Raw genomic sequence first — 11,441 nt, 5'->3', positions numbered from 1 at the left:
ATGAATATTTAAAATAATGTTCAAATAATAAAGTAAAATTTATCTAATATTATTGCATGATTCCGCTATTTAGTCTATATAGCCATAGGTCGACGTGGTATTCATGACTTAAATGGGGACTTATTACCCTCCGGCATTGTCTCAGTAAGTACTAGCGTTTTTCGTTAGTTAATCCTTGGTTTCGCATAATATCTTAATAACATCAGTAAGCTTTTCCACGATATCCATAAGAATCAAATCATAATTAGATTCACCATAAAACTCAGTTGCTTGCTCATAGCCTAAAATCTTCATGAAATTTTCGCATAATGTCGAATGGTGACAGCGGACATAAACATAAATACTACATCGAGCTCAACTGAATCAATTTCATTGTGATAACCTTCAGTGAACTCAATTGTTACACCGTGTTGAATGTGCTTTCATTCTTGAACGAGAAAAAAGCGATTGAATTTCTAGATAATGTAAATTAACTTTTTCGTGAAGAGTATATTAGACTCCATAAAATCTCAACGCAGTTGCGCTGCTACATCGATTCGCTCTCCCTTTCATACTCTTATTACAAAAAAGATTTGTATAAATCTTTACTAATTTTTTATACTAACAATGTATGCCATTCCACAAAACATCTAACTTTTTGGAAGCTCCAGTTACAAAAGTTAAAAAATCTATGTTAAAAATCCTGGAGTGACACACATTCCTCACAAATTTAATCCACTAAGTTATATGAGTAAAAAATACTTATTTTCAATATACAATTTTTATGTCGAAATTAGTGCCTTTTTTATGCATGTTTCATAAGGTATTAAAAAACTAAGTTTCTTTCTATCAGTCTGAAACATTCTATCTTGTAAAAATAACGTTCTGAGCTCCATTCAGTAGATGTACCATATTTGATTGAGGAGCTATTTCAATTTTAAGATAGGTGGAGGTAAGGTGTAATACTTTCATCAATTTTTAAGGTGAGAAAACTGTTGAATGAAAGATAGCATATTAATTAACCAGAGCTCGAAATAATGTTATTTTTACAAGTATAATAAAGTTTCGAACTAATAGAAAGAAATTTATTTTTCAAAATTCTGCGAAACAAGCGTAAAAAACTATAAAAAATGATATTAAATTTGATCTATAAAATTGTATAGTGAGGATATGTATTTTACTATCCATAGTTTTTTACCTTTTCATCTCTAAGTTATTTATACAGTTAAGTAATTACATTTTGTTAAAATTTTTTGGTATCTCTGGAACTTGAAATACAGAGTTTTGGTCTGTTGTCGTTGCAGTTTTGTAGAAAGCTTAAGGTTCTATGCAATTACTTATATCTATGATTGTTGATTTTTAACTGAGTTAGTCGAATCAAAGCTCTGGACCAAAGAGATATTTTAATAGTTTCAGTTGGGAAATAATGTCTGTAACTATCGCTTGTTGCATTTCTACTGTAAAATAAAAGACAGTGCATAAAGTATCGTGTACTTTCGAAGCAGGATTCGTAGGGGTTATTTAATTTCACATAAAACAAATCGGATCTAAAAATGAATCTCACTGCTACATGACCCAGTATGAATCTTTTTTAATCTATGTCGTATTTATTTTTAACTTGAAGTTAATATTTTATGCAACGCGTCAGTTTGAAGAAAATATCTGCTAAATATGATGAGAATTAAGAGATGGTTAGTTGAAAATATACAAAATTGTTGAATCCAAGATAATACTTGGCAGTGAAGATGCTAGTCGCGAATTTTGAAAAATATTTCTATATGCTCTTCTCTATCAACATTCCAATGCAACGAAGATAATGCAATGAGATGACAAAGGGGCTACATTGAGTAAGCTCTCACACGAGAACAGGCGAGAACAAACGAGATGAGATTGCTAACTTTACCAATCCCAACTCACATGCACTCGCATCTCCCTGTATGAGAAAAGCTTACTGCATGAAGCTCCAATGCAAAAACTCCCTTTTCCTCAATTTTTCCATCAAATATTCGACTTTTACTTTTATCAACTGAAATGATTGCATTTAAAGATCAAATATTTTGAAGAAGTGTGTCTAAAAGTCCAAAATAATAAACTTGATTTAGATTTTCGACGTATAACAACAAACAAATACTCTAAAACTTCAAATGCAAGAACAATTTTATGATTGTTGTAACGTTAAAACGTAAAGTTAAAAAATTTACTAAAATCGTAACATACAAAACAGCTAATTTCAAATGTCAGAGCATTTCTTTGAAAGTTGCGTGTAAATAACAAAAGGTAAAAGACAATACAAAAACTACTCTTAGTCATCTGCAAAAATAGTCATTTTTAATAATTTCCGAAAAGCAAATTGACGTAACAAATAAGCTTAATTTAGTTTTACAAAGAATCAACTTTCTCATCGACCCACGCAACACGCAGCAATCAAAGATGCAAGGAGCAGCATCGTTACAAAACACTCGTTCGGGTCGAGCCGTTTCAGTTACTCTGCTGCCGCCTACGAGTGATCAGCCGTCTGTCTTCGGCAAAGAAAAAAAAAAAAGAACTACAGACTCTAAAAAGAAAACAACTTTCACACAGTCCTTCGCGCGCGTTTTCCACGCGCATGCGTGCCCACCTCGCGTACCCACGCGCTCGCGCAACAATATATATGTACTATACGTACGTAGATATCTCGGTAACCTACAAACCCAAAGTGACGCTGAGAGGGAGAAGCGCGAAAGCGAAAGGAGTCGAGTCGCATATTATCCCACACACACGCGTTGACGTGAAACGGTTTCCTCGTCGCGCTAGACTGATCCATCAGCTGTGCAAGTTCGCCAGGATAAACACCGGTCGTCTAGGACATGGCCGGTGTGGTACCGTTGTCCAGCAAGTCTGGCCGGAAACAGTGGACTCTGCATGGTGAGTGCTATCACGCACACAGCTTCTTTGCCCGATACCGATAAACTTATATGCGATGGACGCGAATGGAATTGATTTTGCAGACGAATTCAGTCGTATTTATTTGGTACTTCAACTGTTTTATGATCAGTTTTTATTTTTTTGCAATTTTTTTGTTTAGAGTGGAAAATTAAAGCTGCAATAGACACCCGTGTACATTGTTAGAGAGTATAAACACTTATTTAAAGTTTTTAAATCCATTGTTTTTTACCTTGAATAAACTTATGTAACGACTTTCTTTTAAGTTTTGTCATATAAACATTAAGTACAATTTGTATTTAAAAATAAAATAAATCCATTGTTTTATTCAAAAATAAATGTTGCATGTGTGATAAAGAATGTATAAGTTATGTAGATACTTTTAGTAAGATTTGAGTCTCCAATTACTTGGATTAAAAGTGTTCAATGAAGTATTTATAGTGTATGTATATGTGTATGTGAGCAAATGATAAAAATAATACTATTGTAAAAAAAAGTAATTCTAAAAATAGAACACATATTTTTAGAAAATTTTTTCTCCTAAACCTAATTTAGTACTCATAGTCATTTTGTGTAGTATGAAACTTGATTAAATTTTTTTCTCTACAATTTTAATTTATTATACTAATTTATTTTATTTGAAAACATGTATTTAGATTTTGTGGGAAAATTAGATGAGAATTTTTGATATTTATTGCAATAAACTTACATACTATTTCTACTATACTACACACTTAATTTGTACAAATTTATTAAATAAATTATTTATATTGACATAATAAATTTTTTTTATAAGTTGTCAATCAATCATACTTATATAGTTTGAATATCCAAATTATTCAAAAGTTTTTACAAATAGATTTATGTTTGAATGCAATTATAATAATAAGTGTAATTGCTCAGATGGACCAAAAGGCTCTTTAAGAAGATTGCGAAATCAATTAGCAGAGGATGGTTGTCCAGAATCACAAGTGGTGTTGGCTAAACAGCTATTGGAAGAGTCTTGTGGTAAGTTTTATTACTCAATTATTCAAATATAAACAATTGATGAAATGTAGTTTGTATCCAATTGAAGGTTTATAGGAATAGAAATTGAGTATAATGTAAAGTGTAATAAATCTAAGATTTATTGAACTAATAAAAAGGTTTAGTTGTCAAAAAATGAACCTTCATTTAATGAAATATTTTTGTTTCAGAATTGGAAGTTGACAAGGAAGAAAATGCCAAGTTAGGTGTTTACTGGTTAACTAAAGCATCTGAACAGGGTAATTTGGAAGCTACAGACATTTTACGTAAATGCTTAGCTACAGGACGAGGTATTACTGAACACAATTATTATGACGTAAAAGGTTGCCTAGACATGACACAAGATGAAAAACTTGCTAGGCGAGCTGCTAGAGAAATGTTTATAAGGTAAGCTATAATTACTATAATAAAAATCTGATTTTCTTCAATAATAATTAATAATATATTTTTTGCCATTGTTAAACAGTTTGTCCAATGGTGAAGAATTTATCACCACTGAGCAGCTACAAAGGTGTATGAGAGATTTGGTGTTTCCTTCCATAACTAAATCATCCACTACCACAAGATATGTTAATGGTAAAACTCATTTTCAAAAGTTGAGTGAAGATACTTGTAGTCAAGACTCACATTCAGATGATGATTCTACTCACGAACAAATTGAAGACAAAGTTCAAGAACTCCCTCCAGGTAATGTTCCTTTTAATGACAACCCCTAAAATTGATAAAAAGTGATTTTGTGTAATAAATTTAATATTAATTTAACAGATTGGTCGGCACATCAAGGCGAAAAAATAACCGAAGCAGCGCTTGTATCAGCCGCAACATCGTATGCACGCGGCACCATACCTGTAGTCTCACGAGCACTGTGTTTCATAGATCCAGCTCAAATGGAGTTGGATGCAATACCATTACTACAACGACCTTTCGTTCACCCACTCGCCTCCTTCAAACGACTATACGTTTGGCTAATCGAAACACTTGGTCGCCGGACTGTGTCGCTTCGGAAATTATTTTTCACAAGTCACGTGCACACGCTCGTGCTTATTCTGCTTCACGCGCTACTCGGTGCCGAGAGCATTAAACTTTTTATTCCATTAGCCTTCTATTATCTATCCTTTATAGTAATGATTCTGGCTACGTTCCAGATTCTACAGAGTAAAAGAGAATTGTCTGAATTACGAGTTTGGTCACAATTGTTTCTCAGCTATTCCGGTGGTAGTTTAAATCCCGAAGAAGCCGAGTATCAGTTCTGCAGGAACAATCTCAAGCCGTATGGTCACTTTTTTTTGGCTTTGTTGATGAATTTAATGCTATATCCTATAGTAGCTCATCAATGGACTCCACAATCCGAATTCACAGTGATAGCTTTCACGTTGACATTAGTCACTTTGTTCAACTTTGTACGGATTTCTCGAGGTTTGGACTTCCTGGCACTTTTTAGTTTCAGTATAAACGTATTGGCAAAGTATCCGTACGAAATGGACGCGGTAGTAGCGCAAACCTGGCGATTTCTTGACATCAAAGTACCAACTTTTGCCTCGTATGTCATCGGTAATGGCATTGAGTTTTGTCTCAACTTTCGCGTCGTGTTCTACCTGTTGATACCTGCAGTGTGCTTGAAGATGGCTGCAAAAGAGAATTGGAGAGGCACTTACAAAACCCTGATTCCGCACTGTGTGACGCTTAGCTGGTGGCAAATGTCTGTACTCAGCTCGCAAAGTGCTACTTGGTATGGCTTGATCAGAGGTGCCTTGGCTTTAGTTGGGATGGTGCTGTTTCTACCGATTGTTGGTTTGGCTTCAATCATTTTACCTATTATTGCTACTGCCAAATACATGTCCGAGAGCGATCTCATAATGAGGGTTGGTGTTACGGCTGTACTTGGAGGATTGCCGTTCGCTGCCTCTTGGTATCTGAGGAAAACTAGAACGCCAAGAAGGTTCAACTGGGTTATCACTTCAGCTCAGGTATGACCTTGCATCATCAGTCTCTGCATGATTTATACAAATAAAAATGCAGCTTTTCTTTTATTAAAGTGTCATTTATCATCTATGAGCTAATAATATTTGTCATCTTATTTGAGGGTTAATTTTGTTTGATATTGATGTATTGTTAAATGAGACATTGAAAATGTCTTACTTCTAGTTGATTCTTGGAATTATTGCCGGTGCATTCCTCATGTGGCCACTGATCACGGGTTACAAAAGTACGTCCAGCGTGGAATCCAGTCCATTTGAGATGCCGTCCGAGCTTACATGGGAGCAATATCAAAATTATTGCCACCAACCTGCGTGGGAAGAGTCATCGTCCAAAGCTCAAATTCAAGTTAAATGTGCGCAACTCGAGGGGATATCTGTCTCTTGGGAGGGCTACGTCACTAGCACTCGTATCAAGTCCATTAGCAATAATTTGGCTCTTCTCGTCGATCAATTTCCTGATTTCATAGCCAATCCATTGCGCTGTGCTTTTGGCGAACCGCACAAAGATGATTGCGACAAGTGAGTATTAGTAAATAAATTGTACGGTAGAAATTTTTACTTGTATAAGATAATGATCAATGTTTATTTTTAATTTTACAGGTATACAAATGAAATTCGCAAAATGAACTGTAAAGCATATTTGAATGCTCGTAAGAAAAAAAGCAAATGTCATTTAGCTGCTTGGAACTGGTACCAATTCGAAATTTTTATAAAGATGAAGAATGGTATATGGGGTAGTAGTGCTCAAGTTGTCCTTGTAGGTGATCGATCTTTCTCCAATTTCAGTCTTAATGTTTATCCTGGTGATAAAATATGGTTCACTGGTATCTTATCTAATCACGGGGTAAACGGTGAATCTCTTCTTGGAGGTTCGGCCCCTCATGTTATTTTAGATGAAGTTGGCTGTCATGTTTGCTCCGCCATAGATTTAAAATCGTATAAGAGAGATGAATACTGGATTACTTTGATGGATGTTGCAAGAGGTGTCTATATGGGGACTAAGACCGTTTTAAATTTTCTTCTTAATCCTATTGTGATATTTAAATAAGATTTTTTTCATGCTTTTTAAAGCCTTTAATAACTCAAGTTGATACGTTTTAGAATCGTACTTTTAATTACGTTTTTGAATATTCGTTCAAATTATTAAAATTTTTTTTTTTATCTAGAGTTCATATTTTTATGATATGAAGCATTTTTTAAGATGCATTTTTTACTGCGTACAAAATGTAAGTACGAAAATAACAATTTTAGTTCTTCTCTTCAACAATAAAGCTAACTCAGTATTGAAATGTTACCATATTTATCGCAAAGCAACGGAAATATTCAAACGAATTGTACTTTCATTGAGTTTGGTATACCGTATGATCGAAATCTTAAAAAAATTACCTTCACTTTATCATAGTATATGAATTTTTATATGGTGGCAAATAGTTTTAAAATAACATAGTTTATATTAGATATATGGAGTTTGTTGTAGATTCCTTAACTTTGTGAGCCAAATAGTTTATAAGTAATTAACTAGAATTAACGAATAGAAATGTTTACCTATTTTATGTTACCGTTCAATCAGGTATTTGCATAAGTAGAATATCATTATATTCTCATATATTTGTCATGATCACATTGCATGTAAACTAAGATTAGTTTCAATGCCACGAAAATACGACGAATTAAGAACTATTTTTTTATTATGTTAAATAATTAATATGCGTAATTTACGATAACTTCTCTACTGAAAAGACTTTGTTAATTTATTGTTGAGATGTAGAATGTTATAATTATGAAATTTTCTGTATAAGTAGTATGAAAATTGACGTACATATATTAGACGTATAGATATCTAGGCAGTGATTACATGTGTCAAATTTTAATACTTGATTGCATTTAAAATTATTCATACAGTGCTAAGGTAATAGTTCAAAAAACTGTTCATTTAAACTTTCAATTTGTAAGAACTGCAGTTGATCTATAAAATGCATTGCACGAAATTTGATCGTTTATTGTATAAACATTCTCCAACAGAACATGCGTCTTTCTTGACGTAAATAAAAAAAGTATCTTTGAAATTGTGTAAGCTTAGAGAAAGTTATATTTTGTTGTAATTTTATTCACTTATAACAATAAAAGGTGCCTTGCATTATATTAAAATAAAAAAGTACTCCGACAGTGAATCAAAATATATCATAAGTAGTCAACTTTGTTTGCTATTTTTATTGTAATCTTTTTGGGTAAAAGCATGCAATTTTAATTCATTTCGATATTTCTTAAGTTATTATACAATCTGTATTCAATCCTCATGAACAATGAATAAAGATAACATGAAAATATGGTTAATTTGTTTATATGTAATATATTTGGCAACAGTCTGAAAAACGACAACCAGGTTTACATTCTTATTTAAAAACATTGCTAATTTGTTACATGCACAATTTTCATAAATGTTTCAGGCTCTCTGTATAAAAACAGCAATTTCACACTAGGAAGAAATCTTAAAATTATATAATACAGACAATGTTTTCTGTTCATTTATATATACAAATATGCTATTGTATTGTAAGTGCTAGTGTATATTTAAGAAATTATTTATTCAGATGTCACATTAAAAAAATCATTAATTAAATTTTCTTCTGCTAGACATTTTCATTTGAGTATTGTTTATTTAAAACTGATTTACGTTTAACAATGAAATTGATTATAAAACCAAACTTATAAAAGACTTTTGATTAAATCGAATACTCAAATAAAAATATTATCAAAAACGTAAATATTACGTTATCAATAATAAAGACATATGGTGTGTATTTGATATAAATTAAAAAGTGATTGGATAGTATACTTATAAATAAAGTTTGTAACACTACCTACGAATTTTTTTTTACATACACTGGTACACACATTCCTGCATTTTAAACTGTTCACAATTAAATTAGTCACATTACTCAAACCAATGTATAATATAACTATTCATTGACTTTTATACAGACCTAGTATTTCTTAACAAGTCAAATGTTAATGAGGCATTAATTTTAGTAAAATCGTTTTCTACTATTTTCTTGGTGTTTTTGATAAAACATGATTCCAATAACTACACAAGCAATGAGTGCTAAAGCGCCAAGAAGCATTAAGAAGAAAATTTTTACTCCACTTAATGAGGATGGTTTTGGATCCTCAACATGATCTGGAATAAAAATTGATTTTTAAATAAATGTTGATAGTAAAACAGTAGAAAGGTTATATCAACTATTATTTAATAACATGATAGTTTGTGTACATACCTCTTGGAGACTCGAAATAAGTTGCAGATGGTATTATTTTTGATCTGTCTTCTTGGTCTTTTGGCTAAATGACAAGAATATTATAAATAGCATATTATATCGACATTATACTACAATTGTTTCATACAAATTTTTTTACGTACATCATTAGGCAAATCCAATTCAAATAGACGAACAGATAGGATTTCATGATTATCTGACAAGTCTCCAGTGGTGGCTGTGATACCAAAAAAATATCCAGTAGGCAGTTTTATTTCTTTTACTGAGAAACATTCTTTCCAGGCTCCCTTGTTTGCAATATCAGTTGAAACTAAAACAATTTAAGTATTGATTAAATTTTCATGACTTTCTACCTCTATCTATAATAGTATAATGTATTCAATTGTTGGAAGGAACTTGTACAGAATATAAAATATTTTATAATCAACTATCACTAAACTCAATTATCTTTATTCTTGATTTCAACATGCTAATATTAGTGTACCATTATAATGATTAATTATTCAATGCATTGAAAATATGAACAGATTTATGTACCTGTCAATGTGTCTCTTTCATAGCGTATTGCAATGTGTGTGTCATGTTCTAAATTTCTAAATTTTGCTTCACAGCCAGCAAGTTGAGTATGAGTACCATCTCGATCATGGTCATAGTGAAGAGAACCATTATTCACCATTGCAGAGATGTATGGGTGTTGATGCTGTTGCACAAGAATACTTCATAAATACTTCATTTTCCATTTTTGAAAATTACTCACATTATGTGGCCCATTATGATTACTGTATGTATCCAGTATAACTGCTAAACCGTTGAATAAATCTTTACTTCCAAAGACTGGACCTGGTAGCATTCTATCCTTAGCATACCAAATTGCAAGCCCATCTCCAAATAAATCCCTGCCTCTACCATAAACTTTGAAGTGAACTTGCAATTCCCAATTTCTGGCATTACATGGCTAAAAATAAATTAATAAAGCTTATAAAAATATAGCTTATTTATAACTAATTCAAATTTTTTTGTAATAAAAATTCAATATAATAGCATTATTTGAAAGAAGTTATTTAATGAATTACATGAGTTATTTCACTTTACAATTCTATCTGTAATAAAAATGTATTTAGACTTAAATTGACAAAGGTATCACTTTTTATGGATTAAAATATCAGGTAATCAAAGTATAAGAATTCTTATCTATTAGAAAAACTGGTCTATTGTATTGATAATTTTAAGTTAGAAGCTGAAGTAAAAATGATTTTTATAAGAAAACACTCAAAAGTAAAAGTAACTACAAGTTCTTCGATACTTACTTGCAATGAACGAAATAAGAATATGGCAATATCATTATAAAGATTATAACATATTTGAATAACACGTACCACTGTATTCCAAATTGCACCTTGTTGACTTTGAAGATCTGGTGTTAATCTTATGTAATTATTGGTAACTAATGTGCTCCCCATAAAATCCCAATATGGTATAGTCATTCCTGAACCTGTAATAATTTTCAACTAAAATTTTCAACATTATACCTAAACCCAAAGAAAAAAAAATGACTTGCAGAAAATGTACATTCAATATATTACATTTACAAAGAATTATATGGACAGAATAAATAGTGCTAACTTATTCAAAATCATACTTTGATTCAAGATTTATTTGAAAATGGTGACGCGTCAAAATAGTTATCATAGTTGTCATAACCTAAAATGTTATTAATCTATCAATTGCAGTTATTAATTTGCGTATACCAATCATTTATCGGAAGATATTATTTCAAGCAAATTATCATACATTGCTATAAAAATATCTTAATTAATGAATATGATTATCAACGCACCTTGATAAGGTCGAATTAGCGAATGTTCTCGTTTCATGTAGTCATTCGTATTCCATTCAGCACCCACGACGATGAACAACTCGATTATTAATAACAAGTAACAGCTTAAATGTAGTTTGTGGATAACGTTCCAGATCATTTTGTAATTTTTGTTTTATGAATTCCCAATAATTAAAAAAATTCCAAGCTATTCCTGTTAACTATACTACTAAAACGAACATGCGTACAAATACCGCTTGCCAACACAGGCGATACTAAAAAGCCGGAGTCGCCAGATGATGGCGCGGGTCGACGGGTATCAGTTTTGCCAGTCCAACTGACGTGTACCGAGCTTATATGCGCTAGCGAATGCATTCATTAATTTAAAAATTGACATATCTTACGATCGATAACTTATACAAACTAGTTAAACAAGTTAATATA

General features: G+C 31.8%; 2 protein-coding genes across 2 annotated transcripts; one reads left to right on the top strand and one right to left on the bottom strand.

Moving 5' to 3' along the window:
* Positions 1–2,482: 2,482 nt before the first annotated feature.
* Positions 2,483–8,055, top strand: LOC131668084 (wolframin). The gene is made up of 7 exons (XM_058941931.1): positions 2,483–2,883; positions 3,805–3,909; positions 4,098–4,314; positions 4,394–4,614; positions 4,693–5,894; positions 6,073–6,425; positions 6,507–8,055. The coding sequence occupies exons 1-7, from the start codon at positions 2,826–2,828 to the stop codon at positions 6,952–6,954; spliced, it is 2,604 nt and encodes an 867-aa protein (XP_058797914.1). The 5' UTR covers positions 2,483–2,825; the 3' UTR covers positions 6,955–8,055.
* Positions 8,056–8,238: 183 nt separating this feature from the next.
* LOC131668085 (vesicular integral-membrane protein VIP36) lies at positions 8,239–11,299 on the bottom strand. Its single transcript, XM_058941932.1, has 7 exons — positions 11,019–11,299; positions 10,558–10,673; positions 9,939–10,136; positions 9,719–9,881; positions 9,325–9,491; positions 9,182–9,245; positions 8,239–9,084 (listed from the first exon to the last, which is right to left on the bottom strand). Exons 1-7 carry the CDS (start codon positions 11,155–11,157, stop codon positions 8,933–8,935), a joined length of 999 nt encoding a protein of 332 aa, XP_058797915.1. The 5' UTR covers positions 11,158–11,299; the 3' UTR covers positions 8,239–8,932.
* Positions 11,300–11,441: the final 142 nt, after the last annotated feature.

Source organism: Phymastichus coffea, unplaced genomic scaffold (assembly GCF_024137745.1).
Source record: "Phymastichus coffea isolate CEN01 unplaced genomic scaffold, Cenicafe_Pcof_1.1 PCOF00074, whole genome shotgun sequence".
Lineage (NCBI taxonomy): Eukaryota > Metazoa > Arthropoda > Insecta > Hymenoptera > Eulophidae > Phymastichus > Phymastichus coffea.
The sequence above is the reverse complement of the archived record's forward strand: the minus strand, read 5'-3'. Positions and strand labels throughout refer to the sequence as shown.

Excerpts from the sequence above, each read along its gene's own strand:
- LOC131668084 (XM_058941931.1), top strand. The coding sequence starts at position 2,826 with ATGGCCGGTGTGGTACCGTTGTCCAGCAAGTCTGGCCGGAAACAGTGG. Across the intron at positions 4,315-4,393 it reads GCTAGAGAAATGTTTATAAG|TTTGTCCAATGGTGAAGAAT; the intron begins GTAAGCTATAAT and ends ATTGTTAAACAG. Across the intron at positions 5,895-6,072 it reads GGGTTATCACTTCAGCTCAG|TTGATTCTTGGAATTATTGC; the intron begins GTATGACCTTGC and ends TCTTACTTCTAG.
- LOC131668085 (XM_058941932.1), bottom strand. The coding sequence starts at position 11,157 with ATGATCTGGAACGTTATCCACAAACTACATTTAAGCTGTTACTTGTTA. Across the intron at positions 10,137-10,557 it reads GTGCAATTTGGAATACAGTG|CCATGTAATGCCAGAAATTG; the intron begins GTACGTGTTATT and ends ATTTATTTTTAG. Across the intron at positions 9,882-9,938 it reads ATCATAATGGGCCACATAAT|CATCAACACCCATACATCTC; the intron begins GTGAGTAATTTT and ends CTTGTGCAACAG.